This window comes from Solea solea, chromosome 7 (genome assembly GCF_958295425.1).
Source record: "Solea solea chromosome 7, fSolSol10.1, whole genome shotgun sequence".
NCBI classification, from domain to species: Eukaryota; Metazoa; Chordata; class Actinopteri; order Pleuronectiformes; family Soleidae; genus Solea; species Solea solea.
In genome coordinates, this window is record NC_081140.1 from 20,918,989 (window position 1) to 20,941,348 (window position 22,360).

Here is a 22,360-nt window from a genome sequence, read left to right on the forward strand (position 1 = left end):
AGACTTGGCTGCACAATAGAGACAAGTTTTCTCCACCTCTGTACTTTGCTGCATCGAGTTTTTTTTAAAATCATCAACGTTTGCGTTACTGTGTCTTGTTTTCTGCAGCGAGAGCACTTTAATTCCTCCTTCAACTACTTTTACTCTATTCAGATAAAAATGTATAAAACATTATGTGACATTACATGATGACTCTTGGTCTGCAGGCTCATCCTCAGCTGTGTCTTCAACAAACACACTGGAGATTTTCACACTGACTTCAAACATTAGTCAGTGAAAAGTCTACATGATTGCCGATTTTCAGACTAGTACCTGATAACACCATTTAAAACTAGTCAACAGGATGTTACGGGTTCCCCTTATTTATGCTTCTGAACAGGAAGCCAACACACAGCTACACACACACACACACACACACACACCTCAACCTTTATTCCTGCACCTCAGCAACTGCATCATTTTAGCACATCTTTACATTATTTTGTCCCTTGATTCTCACAAACGTTTTAACACAAACTTGTTCACTCATTCACATTAAAGAAAACCATAAATACCACACACACACGCACATGCGTGCACACACACACACACACACACACACACACACACACACACACACACACCAACTCAACAAGAAACCGGATTATGCAAATGAGCTGAGAAAAAAAAAGTCTGAACAAAGAGGGGAGGAAGGTGTGAGAGATCAGGGGAGGGAGGGAGGGAGGATTGACAGCAAGAAACAGAAACAGGAAGGTGTGTGTGTGTGTGTGTGTGGTGTGTGTGTTTGAGTGTCTTCGCTCTGTGTCTCACCTGGAAGAGTTCATCAGCTTTATTGTCTATAGATGTAAATGCCACTGAATGTGTATGTCTGTGTGAGTGTGTGAGTGAGTAAGTGAATGAGTGTGAGAGAGGGTGAGTGTGTGTGAGAGAGTGAGACTGAGAGAGAGAGAGAGAGTGAGAGAGAGAGAGAGAGAGAGAGACATGCACGTGGAAGAATAGTATCAGCACTGGTTGAATATGGACTCCCAGCACAGGGCAGCTCTGGATATCTCCACCAGGAATCCTCAGGACGATTTTGAGATCCTGCTGAGAGTCGGAGGAGGAACGTACGGAGAAGTTTACAAGGTCAGAGATCGCCGCTGCTCCTTCAGTGCTGTGAATGTCACTGATCACAATGTTTGTTCACATCTGAGAGTCACACAGTCTGTGACAAATGTGAAAATCCTGTTTATCTTCAACATTTAAAGTAAAAAACAAGGATGATTCAAACTTAAAATTGAAACCTATAAATTCAGATTGAGTTATTTCACTTTGAGGCAGATGTTCAGAACAAGTCAAGCGTGTCTGACTTCAGCCTGCTTTGCAAGTTGCTCCCTTGTGTCCCTTCACAGTTTGGTCTAATTTCTGTATGACTATATGTTCTGTTTCCTGGAGCTCAATCTGTGAGTGAGCCGTGCTCTGTGAGATGTTCTTGAGTTTGGATGGAAACACGAGTGTGATTGATTTTTATTTTCATCAGTTCACTGCATTCACTGCGCTGGGGAAGTGGTTTTCACTCAATGTGAAAGTATTCTAGTTAGAGTAGTTGAGAAAATGACTCCAGAGGAAACAGATATCCGTTGTTGCTGATGCGGCTGTTGATATTCTTCAGCTCTAAGGATGTGAACGATGATTATGTTGAGATTCAGCTTCAAAGACCAGTGAAGACTAACGTGACCCTTGACCTTGATCGGGTAACAACTCTTTCAAATCTTTTCTCCAGTTTGGTGAAGCGGCTTCAGATAAACTCATTTTCCAGAGATCGTGTGAGGCTCTGTGTGTGAGGACGCAAAGATCTGCAGAAGTTTCTCCAGAACGTCTCCCTCAGGCAGATCTCAGGATAATGAGTGAGGAAATAATTCACAGCCAGACACTGAGCAAGTGTGCGTCTCATAAACTGTTTATAATCACGGATGTAGTCTTCTTGTTTACAAAGTGAAGGCCAGGAAGTATCCACACATTCTGTGAATAGAAGTCTAAGGGAAAATAAACCAAATTCTCATTCATTCATCTTCTACCACTTAATCCCCCACATGAGGGTCGCAGGTGGCGCTGGTGCCAATCTCAACGGACAGTGCAAAAGGCCGGGTACAATCTGGACAAATTCTCATTTTAGTTGAAACATAAGTCAACGTTTTTTTGAGGAGTTCCTCGACTCAATAGCTAGTTTCAGGTCTTCAATGAAACATGCTGTCAATTGTGTAAATTACACTCGTATTTAAAGGAAAACACATACGCGTTGCCTGATCTTTGAACCTCAGGTTACAAAAACTGTCACGGTGCCGCTCCAATCCTGAATCTGGAGGCTTCAATATGGCTTTTTTACATTTTAAAATCTTTAAAATCAATTTCAAAAGTGAAGGTAAGGTTAGGACTGTGAAGGCCACACTTTCCCTCCTCGTGAAAGCTTGTCTACAGTTTTTCTGTGATTCACTCGCTCCCATCAGTGACAGACAGACGACTTATTGATGGCTACGAATCAGGATGTGAAGAGGATTTTGAAAAAGCCTTCCTTGAAATGAGACGTTACATACTATATCCTGGTCAATGTTTCCTCTTTAAAGTTTTATTATCACAGCAGGGGTTTTTACGGTGACTCAGGATCAGACTTTCAGCTGCTGGACGTTGACTGAGAACCAGCTTCACTACAATTGAATTGTAGTGAAGCTGTTTATTTAGAGATAGACATTTATATCTGTCTGTTACACTATGATATGATATAATGATGACCTCAGCATCAAAAATCCAGCAGACGCACTGAAATATTTGGTACAATATGGAAAATATACAACTTTATTATTCTATTTATCAACATCATAGTTCCCACTGGTTAAGATTGTGTATAGTTTGTATATGTTCACCATGAACCATGTGATATATAACAGGAAATGACTCTTTTATCTTCATAATGCTTTGTGCTCAAGTTCAACTAAAAGTAGATTAAAGGTTAATTTTATCCACATTATGAAATGAACACGCAGCACAGTCTTAACATTATTTTAATTTAGTGTTTTTTCCCTCCACTTCCACAGTGGAAGTGGAACTTTATTCACGTCGCTCAAACCTGTTTTTCTTCTCCTCTCATTGTTCTCAGCTGTTTTAATCATCAGAATAAAGAGCGACAGATGAACTGGATCTGATGTGTCAAATTTAAACCACATTCTTGGGAAGTTTGATGTCAGATCTCACTCTCATTTAACTTCCATTTTTCTTTCATCTCACTGCTTCCCCAAAATGTTGGAGGCTACGTGATGATCAGATTAACGTCAGTGTTGTAATGTAACAAAGTACAAATACTTCGTTTACCGCACTTAAGTGCAAAATTCACGTATCAGTGCTTTAGTTTATATTTCTAGCAACTTTTACTTTAGCGCCACTACATTTCCTTTGTTGCTCGTTATGACCAAACAAAATCAGAAGAAGAAGAGTTGGTATTATGGTCTGTATTTATATTGAGCTTTTCTAATCTTTAGTCTAGGCTTTACACTACAGTTTTCACCCATTCACACATCTTTCACACCTAATCGCGCGCTGCAACATGGGGTTAAGAGCCTTGCTCAAGGACACATACAGACTCTGTGCAGGATCTGTTTGTATTTCCCTCTGCATCATTTATGCTCATGTGTGTCCTAATCTGTGACATTTTGTTTTTATTCAAGCTTTGTGGCTCATTTGAAAGCATTCAATATCATTAAAACACATTTTAACGCCACATCAACCAATAAAACACAAAAGCACATATGACGCATGTGCTTATGCTAAAAAAAAAAGTTGTGAAAGAAAGAGACTCAGACCCCGTGACGTGTTTACTCGGCAGTCATGGCATGCACTCCAGCAGCATTTCTACCGCCTGAAAAATCACAATCCTCGCAAATCTTCACTTTAATCTAAACTTCCTTTAGTCCTGACTGCTCACCACTGTGTTGGAAAGAGAAGCTTGTTTGACTTGTTCTGCAGCATCAGATACAGGATATCTTTATCTAACTGTGGAGATACGTGTGTCAAGATCAAATCATAATTTTATTTTTTTTAAATTAAAACAGATTCACTACATCCAACCAGGTCATGCTATAAGCAAAAATGAATTTCATTAATTATCTTTATAAATAACACACTGTCATATGATCATATGAGGGGGTCGTGCACATATGACCTCAAAAGTTCACAGTTTTTGACACGAATGACTTCAATATCTAAGTGCACTCGACACTAAAAATGCAACGCATGACCCCAAAGTCATCATTGTGGTCACGTAACTTCAGGTTTCATTCAGTACCTCTGCAGTTTCAGAGGCTTCTGTCATTTTCTCAAAAAGAAAATGTATTTCTTTATGTATTCACAATTTATTTTATTTTATTTTACCCTGTTAAGGTTGCTGATTTTTCCTTCCTATCTATACTTTGAATATATATATATATATATATATATATATACATGTGTATTATTATTATTTTTTCTATAAAAGGTCTTAAGAACAGCCTGGGAAATGACTCATACTTGACTGAGACTGCAGATCTGCATCTGACCCACCTTACAGTAAAAGTCTTAGATGGCTTATCTGATGTGGCTTGTGCTACTAAGCTGCAGTTTTGGCTGCTAGTGCAACTCTAGTTTCAGGCCTGTCGCCTCACAGAAGCTGCTGCACCTGCATGTGTGTGTGTGTAAAACCTCAGACACAAAAAGAAGAAGTGAGGAATGGACCCAAAACAAATATAGCTGTGCAAACACAAGTGTGTGAGGTTTGTAGGAAACCCCTGATGATTAAATGTTAGAATAAGGCTAATTCACTGGGATGTGTAAATGAATACAGATGAACACTGGGGTTAATTCACATGGAGGAGAATGTGTTTATTGATAGAGTATTTATATATATATATCTCTATGTGTTCATAGATAAAAACGAGTGGTCATAGATAATAACAAGTGGTCATTTGACCTTTGTGAGTTACTGTTGCCTGTTTTTCATCCAGTCAGACGAGTCTCTCCTCTTGACCTCTGAGAACTGACGCCCACAGGATCATTTCTCTTTTTTAGTGTTTTCTAAAAAACTCATACCAGACCATCTGGCACCAACAACCATGTCACACTGAAAGTCACCTAAAAAAATCTTTCTTCCACATTCTGGTGCCCGTTTTTGCTGTTGAACAGGTGTACCTAATAAAGAGGACAGTAAGTTCATGCAGTTGTAGGAAAGTGCACATCACTCTTTACACTGTGTTTGTTATAGACAATTGGACAAAGGAAACAGTCTTATTTGGTCTTTAAGCCATCAGTTGTGATGAATTCTCTGTTATTGTCTTTTTAAATGTATAGTTATAAGACATAAACAGGGTCCACTTCCTCGTTCCCCTTTGTTTTCTTTCTTGTTTCTACACATTCTTGGAAGCGTGACTCAGCGTGTTGCCTGTCATTCGCTTCGTTGATGAGTCTCTGTATTATTTTGTGTGGACTTTTTTTGCGTCACTACAGTGGTCAGTGAGAGGAAACATGTCGTTCACCCTCCTTTGTTTGCGTTTGATCACAAATAAACGGGTAAACACGCAGCCAAAGGTTGTTGTAGAAGCACTGCAGCCTCCGCTGTCACATCCATTTCATATATATGTGTGTGTTTAGTTGTTTACTGATCACTGTCAGGTGACTTTCCTCTCAGTGACCTCTCTGATGTCACACACACACAGACAGTGAATGGAGTTTCCACCCTCGTTGAACTCTCCTTCAGCACGTGTGTCTTTGTCTTGCACTCAGGTTGTGATCATAAGTTACCCTTTTGACCATATCGTACTGTTCTGCTATGAAACGCTTGTACGCCTCATTTCCCTCATCTCACAAACACTGTTCTCTTTTTGACACAAACATTCGCTTGGACTCAAAGCTGAACTGATCAAATTTTAGTGAACGTAAAGTTCAGGTGACTTCATATTTTTATAAACGTAATGTATAGAAAATATTTATAGAAATTTGATTACAGTTCTAACTGTCAAGGTCATAAAGCTCATAAACCCCCCCCCCCCCCCCCCCCCCCTTTTTTCAATGTGAATGTGAATGCATGTCCTCAAAAGACACTGCTAGAGAATACTGTCAAATTTACAACACCAGAGGTTTACGGATTAAGTATTTTACCATAGTTTCATCCGCTGAACAGAGCTGGTTTGATGCTGCTCTGTTTCTGCTGGATGAGTAAGTGCTTGATAAAAGCTGCCGTCTTGCAGCTTTGCATTCAGGCAAGTAAATGATTGTTATTCTGGTTTAACGTTAGAGCCGTGTTGTACTGTCTGTGTTCCAGGTATGTGGATAGCTGCTTCACATTTACACATGTTGTGTTGTGCTACAGTGGTCACGCACAGCCTCTAACTGTAGGTGTGCTAGTGCTGCTCAGTTACAAACTCAGCTCGGCCACATTTTATTTAATTTTTTAATAAAATAACTCTCCGTGAACAGAATCGGAGGTCGTAGCAATAATATTTTTCACTTTGAAATACAAATATTTTGCTCCTAAACAAAACATGTGCAATGTAAAATAAAAGTGCATACAATCAAAAAGGTGCACAATATTAGCAACAGCATTAGTTTTAGTCTGATTTAAGATAAACATTTGTCACATATGACATATCCCATATGTAGGAATTTATGAGGGACAGTGAAACGTGTTTGTCTAGTTTTTCCTCATTGTTTCAGGTGGAACCACCACAAGAGTTTGCTTTTGTAGCCCATTGGCTGCCATTTGATTGGGCTGGGTGTAGGGTCTGTGCAGACCACCGTAGAAAATGGCTGGATCATGAAATTTAATATCCCACACACCTGAGCAGAAAGTATGACCAGGCCCTCAATGGATCTGTTTACTTTAATAGCTGAACAACATGTTTTTTAATGTAGACCGGTGCACAGACATTACACAGTTAAACTGGTCAGCAGGAGTCAGAACTCAGTCTGAGCTCAGAGGAAATACTAAGCACAGGAAAAGTACACAATGTTTTACTGCACTGTGCACAGATATAGCATCATTTTGCGTGTAGTAATTTAACCTTTTTTAAAAAAGGCTTTTTCAGCTTCTGCCTCTGTCACCACAAGGGTCACCGGCTGCTTTCTTTAATGCCAGATGCAACCTTTCCATTTGTCCTAAGAGAGTCCTGATCTGAATTCAAGTCAAGTACCCCCTGATTGGTCCTGTTTATGGGTTTAGATTTATAACTTAAGAGCTCAACAATCACTTCGTCTGAAATACAGACCTCCTCACAGTGACATCAGTTTGTTGTCCTGTAAAATGAGGTCATTGTCCCCTGACAAATATTGCTGTACCTGCGGGGACACACAAAGGGGACATTTTCTGTTCGTCTCAAGATGAAGACATCACTTAGCTTTGGTCATGGTTGTAATGGCCGGGTTCAAAGTCAGGATGTTGTGGTCACTGTGGAGGATGGACATAAAAAACATTTTCATGTATTTGCTCTCAGCACACGCTTTTTCCACTGCACCTTTTCAACGTCAAACTTTTTCGGTTGAGCAACACAACACCAACTGTGAAGTGTTAACTGCGATTACAGATTTGTTGCCTTCATTTTTCCGATAACGTGATAAATGAAATGCGGCGGTGGTGGCCACCGCATTACATCACGTGTTCATGTCCCTAAAATGCTCATGACGTCTACTCGGCGAAATGAATCGTAACTGTGAACGTCAGTCGCTATCTTTGATCCACAAGTGTTGTTTTTAAAACTCCCTCTGGAGGCAGTGGAGTTTCCACTGTCACTGAACACGACCTGCTTAACTTCACAACTGTGGTGATGAGGATGGGTATTTCCTCTCAGAGAAGTGGGTGATCAGTGAACTCTGTCATAGCTTAACTGCACACTGGAAGGTCTTGTTTCATCTATGAGCTCATGTTCTAGGGTTTGTCGCCAATGAAGAGGAGCTTGTTTCACTCACAGCGGGGGTCGTGTTAGACTAAATACTGGTTGGTGTTTGGGTTGTTTAATGTCTAATATAATATAATATAATATAATATAATATAATATAATATAATATGATGGCTTTTACTCTTTTAGAATCACCGTAAATCTTGTTGGACATCTTCAGGCTTTGGTTGGGATCATTCCATTTTTTTTATTTAACCCATAAAATTAGCCTGGCAAACCAGACCTACATCAAGAAGTTTCTTGATATGTGGATCCAGAGGAACCCTGGCTGCAAAGTAAATTTGCTACCGCTAGGGTGCGTCTAGATATCTAAGCTACCGTAAAATCTAAAAATGATGTGACAAAATTAAGATGGTGGACACTAAAACACAATTTACCCACAGTTTAAAACTCTCTGAAGCAGGTTTTAAATGTTACTGTATAGCATCAACAACTCAAACTTTAAATATATATGTATATTAAATTGTATCATTTATAATGAAAATAATACACACACACACAAAATTGTAGAGAAATTTACACTGTACTTGTATATGAACTTGACTTGATCTCTCAGTTACATTCATGGTGACACTGTTGTGTTTATTTGTTCTCATCTCATCACCGTGTTGTTACGTTGTATATTATACTAAAAATAATATGTATTAAAACAGTTTCTGCAGCTCTGATGTGCAAATAGCTTTAACCTATGCGTTTGAAGCAGGGATCTAAATTTACACTCCCTTGAACTTTTATCTATAACAACTTCTCAGACATAATCTTTAAGGGGTTGTAGATAGTAATTACTTATATGAACTCTAATGTGAAATATAAAGGAAATAGGAGTCAACATAAAACCTTTAAAGGTCAGTGTGTGTGTGTGTGTGTGTGAGAGAGTGTGTGTGGGTGGATGTGTATTTGTGGCCTCTTTAGGACATTTTCTGGCATAAACACTGATCTTGTCAGAGATGAAAACCTGGTTAAAGAACTAGTTATGGTTAGGGATTTTGTTCGTCTGTCCAAATGAATGCAAATGAACACAGAGTCCTTAAAAGTATAGCTGCATGAACCTGTGTGTGTGTGTGAGTTGCTTGCTACCCTCCACTGATCTGAACAGCAAACATGTAAATGAGGCTCCACAAACGCACAACTCAAACTAATAATAATGATAGTAATATTTCATTTCATTTTAAAGTCACTTTACATCACAAAATGGTCTCAAAGTGCACACACTAAAGATCAAAACATCAAAACAAACAACGTATGACAGTAAAAGCATCAAAAAGCATAAAAGCTACTCACAAACTGTGCATGTTTTGTGTTTTCAGGCACGTAACAAGCAAAATGGCGAGCTGGCAGCAATCAAGGTCATCAAGATGGAGCCAGGTGAAACCTTTATTTGAAGTTTACTCTATCATTTGAGTTCATTGGAGCTCATGTTAACATCTGACTCTGATTATCTGTTAGTAAACTACATTTTTATAGTTCGATATTTCAATATAAAAACTAGCAGACTTCCCTGTTTATGACCCTGTATAAAGGCGACATGCATGTGACCATGCCTCGTGTCCCAGCTTCATCTTCATCTCTTCATGTTGTCTCTCTGGTTCCACAGAGGACGATTTCTCCATCATTCAGCAGGAGATCGTCATAGTGAAAAGCTGCAAACATCCCAACATCGTGGCTTATTATGGCAGCTACATACGGTAATCTGTCTGTTCACTCTCAGTAAAAAAACAACAGCAACGCGGCAGTGATAATCTGTTACCTCTGAGTGAAATCTCCTCTTCTGTCTGCAGAGCTAATAAACTGTGGATCTGTATGGAATTCTGTGGAGGAGGCTCCCTCCAGGACATCTACCATGGTGAGTGTGTGTGTGTGTGCGTGTGTGTACTTGGTATTCCTTATCTTGTGGGGACCTAAATCTGTTTACACAGTCACATTATGGCGATTGTCGTCCTTGTGGGGACAAAAATCACAGAACACACAAGCTGAAGTTTAGTTTTTAACTTAGTTTAACTTGTGATAATTTAAGCTGTTATATCATGTCAAGCAAACATACACTTAAAAGATTACTTAAAGAAGCAATTTCAAGTTAAAGTACATTCAATTAAATTCATAACAAATGCAATTTTTAGTCAAGTGAAGTCAAGTTTTTATTCTACCTATATATTTTATTATCTTTAATATTCATGCAAGTTAACTAGTTGCATCACATTGAATCAAAATACAATCATTTATTTTTTTAACAACAACAGTGTAACTCTTGTCTGTTTCTGTGTGCTGGGTATCACCACACATCAGTATCAGTACAGTTCTATTATAGCAATACTACTCACTTCAGGTTTTTTTTTTTTTTAACTCTCGCCCACTTTTTAGTTAAAATAAATTACAGATGTGACTGAAATGAATGTTGACCACGTGAAAAAAACAAACAAACAAACAAAAAAAAACAAGGCAATGAATGACTGTGTTTGACTTTTGAAAACACAATAACTTGTGATTGATGTCGAAATATTGCCATTCTAAGTGCGGTTAAACAGTCTGTTGACTGTGTTATTGGTTCACTGAAAAGCCTTATTTTAAAACAAGGAGAATAAAAAGCTTGTGAATGAAACTATATTGTCATTACATGTTCCAGAGCTCTGATACAAACAGATAACATGATCAAAATTATTAATATAATAAAAAATGCATTGTTTTCTACAGTAACAGGTTCTCTGTCTGAGCCACAGATAGCCTACATCTGCAGGGAGATGCTACAGGTAATGACATTCATTAGAGTTGTTCCAATTCCGATACCAGTATCGGAAATGCCTCTGATACTGCCGAAAAGTTCTGTTAGCGCTGACACGGTTCTTTTTCGGCGCTCTTGAAACAGTTGCGCTGTGCTGTTTTAGAGGTGTGAAGAAGAACTGATCACCACAAGCAGCTAACGTTAGCTCATCGTGTCGGCGGTTTGGCAGTATTTACCATTAGCTCCGTTAGCGTTGTTAGCTGCTCTAGCTCCGTTAGCGCACCTACAGTCAAACGGCAGCGGCCCGTTTATTAAACGAAAAGAGCAGCGCTACAACTAACCAGCGTGACTGCGTATGTATGCCTCTGTTTTTAAAGTTTAGCGTTACTTCAGAGACTCATTTTAACAATCTGGAGTCATGTAAAAATGATGGCACGCGCGTCCTTTCCCGGTCAGTTGTCATGGAAACATGAAGTTCTGCCAGTGCTGCAGTGTTTGGACCAGAGTCAAAACAACATTCGTTCATGTTTTACAGAGGGTTTAACCTGAGCCAAACCTTACCACCAATGATAATCATATCACAGTCATGCAGGCGTAGTATGGTATAATTTTTTTTTTATAACACACTGGTATTGGTATCAGTACTCTGTATCGGCCGATACCCACAGCACAAGAATCGGAATCGGTATCGGGAGGGAAAAAAGGGTATTGGAACATCTCTAATTCTAATTGTTATTATTTATGTTTTATTGAAATGTCAAGCATTGCTACTTTTATTCCATGTTTTCTGTCTGTTTGTTTTTGACCAGGGTTTGGATTATCTGCATGCACAGAAGAAAATCCATCGAGATATCAAGGTGACTATGACAGACAATGTTATGGGACTTTATTTCTACATTTTAGTTTGCTTGTATATTAAATTCATTCACGATGAGGCTAAAAAGTCTAAAGTAAACTGGGAAAAATAGGTCACCACATGCAGCAGACATGAGCAACAAACAAGCAAGATGAGATATAACAGTAAAAATATCTATATTTACAATATGTATATGTATTATTGGCTTATATATTACAATAAATCTATGAAAAGAACTGTATTTTTTTGTGTGGGTGATAAAGTGTTTTACAAAATTCGATGTTAAATGATTTCCATGAAACCCATAAAATTTGGAGATAATGCAGATTTTTAATGTGCATGTTTATCACTGAGTGGGCGAAGGAGAGTCCTCGTCTGTGCTGATGTTTGCTTCTCCTCTTCTGCTTCCAGGGCGCCAACATCCTCCTCAATGATCTGGGCGAGGTCAAGCTCGGTAGGTGGATGTGTGCACAGTCGTGTGTTCTGCTCTGCATCGCTGTGGTTTACATGACTCACTGCAGAACAACTCCATTCACACATGTCTCGTTAAAACGGGTGGTTTGACTCCAGCTCTGAAGATTCTGTTGCAAATGCAACTTTTGGTGTTTGAGTTTTTCGTGAATGCACAACCCTGATTCACATTTTCATGTAAAAAGAAAATCTATATATCATTGAAGGACATGTGTGAAGAACCTAGATTTGTGCTTGAACATAAGGGCATAAATCCTCTTTGTATGTATGAATACATATTTACCAAGACAGATTCAAGATTTGCTCTTCAAATATGACGTGTGGTTGTGGTTTTAATCTGTATCCTGTGTTTCGTCTGTTGTTGTGTAGCTGACTTTGGGATCTCAGCTCAGATCACAGCAACTCTGGCTCGGCGGATGTCCTTCATTGGGACACCATATTGGTGAGGGCAAAACTTAGATCCCACAAAAGCTGTTAATATTTTCCTGTAAACAGCTGACGGTGATAATTTAGGAGCACATTTGCTGTAAACACACCACAGAAAACCTATAAAATTGCTTCTCTCCATGGTGACCATCTTCTTTCTGGTTATGCTTGATGCACAATCAAAAATCACCCTGTGTTAAATGTATAAATCCTCAGGATGGCACCAGAGGTGGCAGCGGTGGAGATAAAAGGTGGCTACAATGAGTTATGTGACATCTGGTCTGTGGGCATCACAGCGATAGAGCTGGCAGAGCTGCAGCCGCCAATGTTTGATGTGCACCCTCTACGGTAAATACTCACACAGAGCTCAGAAACATGTGTTTACATTTTACTGGTACATAACTTCATATACACATACACACACACACGCACATACAGGATATAATCCGTTATGATTATGAATATGATGATACCACTCCACACCACCACTGAGTCATTTCAAAGACATAATTCTCCAACTGTGTTACAAATACTGTTCTCCCAAAAAGAAGAAATAAATGGCCCAAACATGACTCAGCTAAAATGAGTTTGCTGATTTTGAAGTGAAGCATGTGATGTATTTTACATTTTTATCTGTCTGATATCCAATCCAGTGATTTTGACCAGTATCGGGCTGATACCACACACACACGCACACACTCACATTACTTACACTTACATTACATTACATTACATGTCATTTAGCAGACGCTTTTATCTAAAGCGACTTACAAACAAGAGCTAGAAGTACGTAAGTGCTAGTCATCAGTGACACATACTGACATATGCTGATGGTCTTAATATTTCATAGATGACATAGATCAAGTGTTTCCATCACTGTCACCCACACGTCTGTCCAGCAGATGCTCATACATGCAATCATCACATGCACACTGTCCTCACTTAAACATAAAGCATGCTGTTTGTATGTTATGATCCAGCCCACAAGCATTAATTAGACTTTTCCTGCATAGATATGTATTTCACATTCATGCACATAAATGTATGTATACTGTATATATATGTATGTATGGTGTATTCCTCTTGATTGTGGCCTCCATTTTCCTTCCTGTAGCGTCCTGTTTCTTATGTCCAAGAGCAGCTACCAGCCTCCTAAACTGAAGGACAAATCTAAATGGTAAATCAAAACATAATCCACTGTTTGTTGCTACAGTATAAATCACTTTGCTACGCTCAGGTGTTTCTTTGTGTATGTTAATGATGATGTTTATCTTAAATCTTAAAATGTAGGGGTATTAGAAGCAAAAACAAAAAATACCTCACACTGGTTATTTGATATAAATGAATAACCATCATCTGAATACAAATGTGTTTTAATAGAAAACTATTAGAATGATATAGTATGTTTCTTTTTTGTTCCATGTTAGAAAATAGCTATCAACACATTTCCTGTCTGCAGGTCGTCCACATTTTATAACTTTGTCAAGGCCATGTTGGTGAGGAACCCGAAGAAGAGACCAAGCGCCTCCAAGATTCTCTCAGTCAGTACATATTTACCATTATATAGTATTATTCCTGCATTAAACTGACTAATAATCCATGTATTCATGTATAAGATATTGTCTATTGATTCAAGTGTCATTCTGAAATCAATTCAAAGAAAATGTACAATCTATAAAAGCAGCAACTAAAATGTACGGGAGCACCTAAAAAGCAGCAAAGAAACGGACTCATATGTACAAAAATAATATAAATATTGCACCGTGTAGTTGAGTGGTGTGATAAATAGGGTGAATAAATATTGCACATTATGCACATGATAATAATTATCACTGCACCGATTATTTGAAAGTGCAATGGTAATGAAAAAGGTCACTCATAATGATGAATCGCTGCAGCCTCCTTTGACTCTACAAAGCTTCAGAGTGAGTTCCAGCTCATTTATCTCCCCAGTGTACAATTAACTGTGTCATTTGTCATGTACACGACTAACGCAGCATAAAACAGCGGCCAGACACAGTGGAGCATGTAGCAGCTAAAGTGAAAAGTTTTTATCTTGAGAAAAAGACAAGCTGGTTTAAATTCACCAGGTGAACAAAAACAAATAGGTTAACATTGCTCCTTATCTGCGTCATCTGTTACAGTTCTTATTTGTGAAGAGGTTTATGACATGACCTCACAAGTGTTAACAGCTTGTTTCCTGCAGGTATTGCATCTTAAAAATACTTTGCAATAACTCAGTTTTTCTCAGAGATTATATTTTTTTGCCCTCCCATTTATCCGGGCTTGGGGCCAGCACTGGGAGAACTCTCATGACTGGGATCAATTTAGAGTTGTCCAGTTAAACTAATTAATGGAGAGCATTGGGGATTGGGTACCCAGTCCAGACCTTGACCTCTGCAAGCGAAGTTCCCTTTCCACTAGGCCATGGGCTGCCACTATTTAGTAAATATTAAAGGGCACTCTAGTGCCCCCTAATGACATAGTCTAAGTCAGGGTTTGGCCTCTACTCAGCCTTTGCCTACTTTACCTGGACTTGACTAAGGAGGTCTGAGCCTCACTTTTCTTTAAATTTGTCTCTGCTTCCTGTGTCTTTTCTCCACGTCGCCCTCCTTCTGCAGAACATGTTTTTGACTCAGCCGGGTCTAAACCGAGAGCTCACCCTGGACCTGCTGGAGAAGTTTCACCATCCTGAGAAACTGAAGACTTGTCAGGTGACGGAAGATGAAGAAATGGAGGTCAGATTCTTTATAACATTGTAACTGTGATTTTGATAATGATGTTCATTTTGATTAATGTTGATGTCTGTGATCCTTTTTTATTCCTGATCATTTCTAAAGGATGTGTAATACTTTTGTCTGTCCGATCATCTTTCTTGTTAAACTGGGATTTAAAGTTTTTCTTGTTGATTTTTTAGGTATTAGTTCCTGGATCTTTAAGGAGGATCCAGTCCATCAACAAACACAACCGGGCAGAGAGAACAAACTCTGACATAAGCTGTAAGACATTTTTATTTTTATTGTACAGTTAATTTTTTTGTGTTGAAAAGCTGTAAAAATAAAGTAGTATTTGTGTCTAGTTATATGATTTATGATTCCTCATCTTTATTTAGTCAGTCACTTCTGCTCTCAGGTTACTGAGGCATTTCACTGATCCCACTGTCAGCCTGTTCACTCATACAATAAGAAAGAAAGAATGCAAATGTATTCTGCCTTCACCACAGTTGAAATCGTGTGTATTGTAGACAGAGACTGAAATGTGATACATGAAGCATATCCATGTCAGTGTGTGACGTTGTTCACTTGTGGTCACTCAGTGGAACAGATCTACACTCAGCGGACATTACGGAAAGAGTCACCAAACGTTACAGTAAGCATGTGACACATTTTAAAACTGTTGTGTACTGACAAATTACTTATATACATTTCTATGCATCATTTCTGCTCACAAACCGGATATAGAGTATGTAAATGTACATGCATACAATGTTTTTCATGTTTTATTGTTTATCTTGGCGCATATTTATATTGCATTTATTTGTACTAGCAAAGATAAAAAACTAAGTACTTTGTGGTTCCACAGTTTGTGTAGTTTGAGCATTTGTGCCACAGGGAAAGGCCCATAATTACAATTATCAGTTGAAGTTGTTATGTCCTGTAAATGACAAATAAAACAAAAAAAATTATGATAACAATAGTAATAATAATTTTCAGACTATAACTTCAGTGTTTTCTTTTCTCTTTTATCTACAGTTAAGGCATTCACTGGGATCGACTGGCAGTTGCAAGAGTCCAGAGAGGTAAATGTAGCGCAGATCAGTCACTGTTTAATGAGGAGTCACATTAAAAAGAAGAATATTTAACCATGACTTTATTGTCATCTCTCAGGGATGAGGACACAGACTCAGATGATGACTATGACGATGTGGATATGTAAGAAAACGCCACAGAAAACTCACCAACTCCATATAAGTCACAGCATGTGAATGCACCATCCCAGTGCCGATGTGTCCATTTGTTTATAAGTTACAGGACCTGAACCTTTAATAGACTTCATGTGAAGATTCATTTGCCATAAATTTACTCACATTATTAAATGATTTCTACTGCACTGCATTGACGCCTTCTCTCTGTCTCTTGTCCACCTCAGCCCTACGATACAAGCCGCCAGGTAAGCTGAATAAAAACACATACCATACCTGTATAAATGTGAATTTGCATCATTCATACCAAAAGACTGAACCAACAGTTTCTCTGCCGACAGTGACATCAGCTATGAAACTCCACCTCCACTTCCTCCAAAGGTGAGTAGACAGCAGTTAACCTCAGTTAACTCTTGGTTATTAGTTATTAACACAGTTATCCTGTATTCAAATCTGAATATCTCTCTCCACACATTAATCTTGCTGAATGAATATTAGCACGTTATTTGACAAATAATTTGATTATAAATTAATTTGCTATTGTTTTATGATGAAATATCTGGAAGATTTTATAATTATACCACTAAAATGTTGTCCAAGATCAGAGGTGAATTTAGATAGAAGGACTCAAACATGCAAACTGCAACTGCAAATGTCAGATTTAGGTCTTTGATCATTAAATGGACCGTGGAACACATCAGCCTTTGACCGCTATTTTAATTTTGAAGCTGTAGTACATTTTGGTGAATTCATCATTGATGTTCTGCCTCTGTTTGTACTTCGTGAACAGAAACAATGCAACGTCATGCTGAAAACAAGCAAAACTAGCAGACCTGACTGATTTATTGATGTTGACACGTTTTAGCCCAAAGTGCGGACAAGCTCAGAGGAAAGCATCCCGGGGGAAGATGATCTGGCAAGGAGAACCGGCAGTTCTCTGTACGCCCCTGCCCTCCTCAGGACCTCCAGTGGGACACATGTCAGACCCACACCCCAACCACGGACATCACGACACTCAGGTGACTTACTTCACCTTCACTGTGTAGTTTTTCATCCTCTGCTATCACTCCTCACATACTATATACTGTGTGGAAATGATGACTGATAATCACTTCAGAAATTGGTTTTCCAGCTGCTGAATGTAAGTGTTTTTGTTGATGATGATCATGGGGGTGTGTGTGATCCAGACCCTGCATCCTTACCTGTCCAGTTTAATGTCAACCCGCCGGACCTTCTCCCTCCTGAACTTCCTCCTAAAGGCATACGCAGACGGCCGCCTCCATCAAAGGTCGGACAAACAGTAATATATGAAAAACACTTCTGTGTTTGAGAGAGCCCAATATTATGAGAGTTGTGTTGCATGTGATGCAAATAGAGGCATGTCAATAATCAGTGATAGATATTGAAGGGAATTGGTTATATTATACTTTTTGAGATTTTTGATACATTCATCATAGAGTTTTCCTTTTTGCTCTCAGGACCCTGCTGAGTGTGCCAGCCCCATCATAAAGAAACCTCCTGTGAGTTTGTTCTCCTCCCCTTTTCCCCTTTATCTAAGTCTCAGATGTGGATTTTCTCAAATTATTGCACATATGCACCCAAACTGTGGAAAACTGTGGAATCCTGAGACTGGTAGATAAAAAACTGGTGTAATTTTACATTTCTGTCAATATATTCAGATATTTAAAAAAAAAAAAAAATCTTTCTTTATTATTGTTATTGATGTAAAAAAAACGTGGATCGGACAAAATGAATAATTGAATTTCATCCTTCTATTTCCAGGTCTACTTTAAAAAGATCTTCCATGGCTGCCCTCTTAAAATCAATTGTTCCACGGCCTGGGAAAACCCAGCTACCAAAGGTTGTTTCATTTACTGAACACAGTTCTCTTCAAGTCCTTCTAACAAACGTGTGTTGTATCTGTCTGACCAGCCTGTTTCCCCACCTTCTTACCTCAGACCAGCATCTGATCCTGGGAGCAGAAGAAGGGATCTACACCCTGAACCTCAACAGCTCAGAGGCCACGATGGAGCTGGTAGGATCTTTATCTTTACTATAGAGTCTTCTCTGAAAGTTGTTTGCTGCAAATTCCCAAACAATACATTGTGCAAGGACGACGCAGGGAATTCATTTGAATAAAATATTCTCTTTTTCTTTCAGTTGTATCCTGGAAAATGTACCTGGGTCTACACCATCAATAATGTCCTCATGTCTGTGTCAGGTAAATAATAATAAAAAAGACATAATAACAAACCCTGCTTTAGCTCTGTGTCTGTGTTAACCGGAATTAATTGAAAATTAAATTGAATTGAACAGAGACTGCTAATGCTTTAATGGCTTATTTAAATGTTTTTAACACTTGTTTCTTTTTCCCTTAAATGATGATCTCACTTTCAAACTGCACCAAATTCTGTGTTTATAGGCAAATCATCGCAGCTTCACTCCCATTCACTGAAGGAGTTGTTTGAACAGGCTCGGAAAGACCAGAGGATGGTTGCCTTGCCAACTCACAGACTGTTACCAAGGTAACACTAGACTCTACCTGGATTTCATTCTGCATTTTTAAATTTTATTTTAAAAGTTTGTCTTAAAAAAATTAATAAATAAATTAAGCCACATCTGCTCGTGATAAAAAAGATAATCGTCTGTTTTTACCTTTCAGGAAATATACAGTAACGTGTAAAATACCTGATACGAAAGGCTGCAAGACCTGCTCAGTAGGTGAGACCAAATACTGCGTTATATGTAGATCAGATAGTTGGTGTGGTTTCTTGCACTTTCATTGTGTTCAGAGAGAAAATCGTCTGCAGTGACTGTTGTGTTCTGCAGCAGGTAGTTTGCAGCAAGGATGTGTGTTCCTGTGTTGTGCTCTGGAGTCCAGTGTGGTGCTGCTGCAGTGGTACGAGCCCATGCACAAGTTCATGCTCATTAAGGTATAAAAGTTTGACTTATTTAAACCGTAAGTGCTGCATAAAAGAGATTTTTCAATCAAACTGTGTCAAAGTGTGTTATTATTAATGTGTCCTAAAAGACTGAACCCCAAAAGCAGCAGAATAACACATGAGACAGACTTAGGTGGTGTTTAGCATTTTATTAGACAGCACTGACAACAGCTCATAAATGCCTGCTGCCACTTTTTATAGACAGAGATTAACAAAACATTTATATTATTAACATTTATAGATTAACACGTGTTGCAGGTTTAATTATCTATAAAGTGCTGAACTTGCTGCTTTGTTAGCTGCCACAAATGAAGCTAAAAACCTCAGCTAAATACAAAAAAAACAATTGAAAGGAGATCAGACTCTTAACTTCAATCATTCTTCTTTCATGCTTGCAGACTTTTGATTTCCCTCTTCCCAGCCCTCTGCGGGTGTTTGAGATGGTTGTGTCCCCCCAGCAGGAGTATCCACTGGTGTGCATCGGTGTGACTCGAGGGTCCAGCCCCAACGTGCCAGTCAATGTGGAATACATGAACCTCAACTCCAACACATCCTGGTTTACCAGCTCTGGCCTGGGTGAGTTGACAACACATTAGCACATATAAGACTTTAGAATCCAGTTAATCCAGTGAAATGTTCCTCACCAGCTTCTGACAGTGCAAAAATACACAATGTAATAAATAGAATTAAAAAAAAGAAAAGCTAAGAACTAAAACCCTTAAATACTCAAAAAAGTATAAATACACAAGGCAAGACACACTTTTAAGTGTCTCATGATGAACTGATTTCATGATGTTGAAATCAGTTCATCATGATTTTTTCTCTTCTTCATTTTACCTTATTGTTTTGTTGACAGTGTTATGGTGTGTGTGTGTGTGTGTGTGTGTGTGTGTGTGTGTGTGTGTATGTGTATGTGTGCGCACCACAGAGAAACCTTGCTCAGACACAGTACAAGTAAACCAGTTGGACAGCAGCTCACTGCTTGTCCTCGTAGAAAGTAAGTGATACACATTTATGATGTTAATTTTGATGATGTTTTTTTTTTTTGGTAAAACACCAACACTGAGCTTTTCTCATCCACAGAGTCAGTACATATAGTTGATCTGAGGGGGGAGCTGAAGAGCAGCAGGCATCTTATGCAGGACACCACCTTCTCTGTTGAGGTTGAGTCTGTAGGTGAGAACATCCACTGACAACATCCACTGACAAGCCAGAGACAGTTGGTGTTGTAGATGTTTAGAGCTCAGTGCTGACTGTGTTGGTCTGTATAGTGTATTTCCAGAACACGCTGTTGGCAGTGTGGCGTCATGGCTGGCAGAGGAGAGGACAAGGTTTCACTGAGGTGCTGGAGGAAACCACTGACCCCAGGAAGATCTACAGACTGGTGCAGTCAGACAGGTACAGGGTATCTTCACTCTATGCTGCAGTGGCTTTGAGTTTTGCAGGTGCAACTGTTTTTGTTGTCTGTTCAGACACATTGGCGTTTGTTGCTTCTGTCTCATATTTCTGAAGGGTTTTGAGTCTGTCAAGATAAGAGTCTGCACACGGATTAGGAGCTTGTTGAGGTGTTCAAATCAGAGGCTAAACACAGTTTATTACTGTAAACCAAATATTGGCAAAAAAAAAGAGGTAGAAGTCAGATGATCACCAAAGTCAATAATTGCAATCCTCTGAGAACTGTGAATTTGTACAGTGTCATCATCCATTCCAGAGTAAAGTGATGGCGAAACTGATAAACTCCAATATATCTGTGTTTGACATCCTCTGACCTTGTCCCTGCAGGATGATCATTTTGGAGACACATCAGACTGAGGACCAGTCGGGGCTGTCCAACCTGTACATCCTGGAAAATGCAGAGAACTATGTATTGCTGAGCTAAAACGTCAACCTGCTGCCTCAAGGCATGATGGGAGACCCCAAACTCCACTTCTTCATGGATGCCTCCACATGGGACTTGCAGCAGACATTTGGGTCCACCATCATGAGCTTTGTGTGGCTTGGATACATCAATCCAGCGGGTTATGCTCTTTTTCACGTTTATTCCTACATGGTTTGTGAGATGCAGAAGTCCACACAGCTGAGATTACCCAATACTGTTATTGAAGAAAGGTCCTCTTTTTGCACTAAAGAGGATTCAGCCACAGTATTGCGGTCGATCCCTGCAGGAACTGAAATGTGTGGCTTTTCAAAGACACCACATACAAAGATAAAGGACTGGAGCATAGCAGTGCTGCTGCTGCTGCTTGTTTTTGTTACCTGTGTTTGCATATCAGTGTTGCATCAAAGATACACTTTTTACTGCTGTTACACTGTAATAAAGTTAATTAACACAAGATGAGGTGAGCTGGGTCCATCTTGGAGGGGACATGAGGGAAATAAGTAACTGTTAATGAAAGTTAGAGGTAATTAAGTCATGTCTGTTTGTAGTTTGGTGCCATCTGTGTGTGAGCACCCATCCTTAATATATACAGTATGTGCATGTGAGAGATTTTATTTTTAGTTTGTTATTCCCTGATTTGTTAAAAAAACGACATGAGGGAGACAGTCAATGTATTTTTTTTTCAATTTCAATTCAATTTTCCAGACACATTTATATTTGTTTCCATACATCTCTTCAATATTTAAAAACTCATAAGTCATTTCTTGTGACACCAATCTCTTCACGTTAATACGCACAGAGGAATTATTTTTACCTTTAACAAAAAACCGTGGTCTGTCCCTTTAACCTTTTTCATAACATCTGCTTCAGTTTACATTATCTAAAGAATATGATCACCACTTTATCTCAGTGTTTTACAGACTTTACTGTCTGAAAACTGGAGTTTATAAACTGTTCATCCTCATGCACCAAAGTCCACAGAGACAACGCCTGTGTGCTGTGATGTAAAAATCAATGATTGTCTCTACTGATTGTGGTGCAGTCAGAAAGATTGTCTAACAGCCAACATATCATTTTGATATTATAGACTTGTTATCGTGTTGTTGTAAATGTGCTGATAATGTGTAGATAACTTGTGCAGCCTCACTAAAAATACCTGAACTGTCCCTTTAATGAATAATAATATACTTGTTTTT

The 22,360-nt window shown here is 38.8% G+C and overlaps 1 protein-coding gene across 2 annotated transcripts; it reads left to right on the top strand.

Moving 5' to 3' along the window:
- Positions 1 to 754: 754 nt before the first annotated feature.
- LOC131462521 (mitogen-activated protein kinase kinase kinase kinase 5-like) lies at positions 755 to 21,618 on the top strand. 2 transcript variants are annotated; one of them, XM_058633803.1, is made up of 32 exons: positions 755 to 1,125; positions 9,260 to 9,317; positions 9,547 to 9,637; positions 9,731 to 9,795; positions 10,641 to 10,696; positions 11,478 to 11,525; positions 11,936 to 11,978; positions 12,365 to 12,437; positions 12,638 to 12,769; positions 13,536 to 13,598; positions 13,881 to 13,962; positions 15,043 to 15,159; positions 15,339 to 15,420; positions 15,738 to 15,790; positions 16,174 to 16,220; positions 16,309 to 16,353; positions 16,571 to 16,591; positions 16,685 to 16,724; positions 17,209 to 17,362; positions 17,531 to 17,631; positions 17,822 to 17,863; positions 18,126 to 18,204; positions 18,302 to 18,378; positions 18,504 to 18,564; positions 18,766 to 18,868; positions 19,006 to 19,064; positions 19,173 to 19,276; positions 19,684 to 19,861; positions 20,214 to 20,282; positions 20,369 to 20,461; positions 20,557 to 20,683; positions 21,068 to 21,618. In XM_058633803.1, exons 1-32 carry the CDS (start codon positions 1,018 to 1,020, stop codon positions 21,162 to 21,164), a joined length of 2,568 nt encoding a protein of 855 aa, XP_058489786.1. In that variant the 5' UTR covers positions 755 to 1,017; the 3' UTR covers positions 21,165 to 21,618. The 2 variants fall into 2 exon arrangements, with proteins under 2 accessions (XP_058489786.1, XP_058489787.1); XM_058633804.1 differs by having other exon boundaries at positions 19,176 to 19,276.
- The last annotated feature ends 742 nt before the right edge of the window (positions 21,619 to 22,360 follow it).

Bases quoted from the DNA above. Each gene is read 5' to 3' on its own strand.
- LOC131462521 (XM_058633803.1), top strand. From the start codon at position 1,018: ATGGACTCCCAGCACAGGGCAGCTCTGGATATCTCCACCAGGAATCCT. The intron at 13,963-15,042 runs GTCAGTACATAT...CTCCTTCTGCAG, and splicing joins GCGCCTCCAAGATTCTCTCA to AACATGTTTTTGACTCAGCC. The intron at 18,565-18,765 runs GTAAATAATAAT...CTGTGTTTATAG, and splicing joins TGTCCTCATGTCTGTGTCAG to GCAAATCATCGCAGCTTCAC.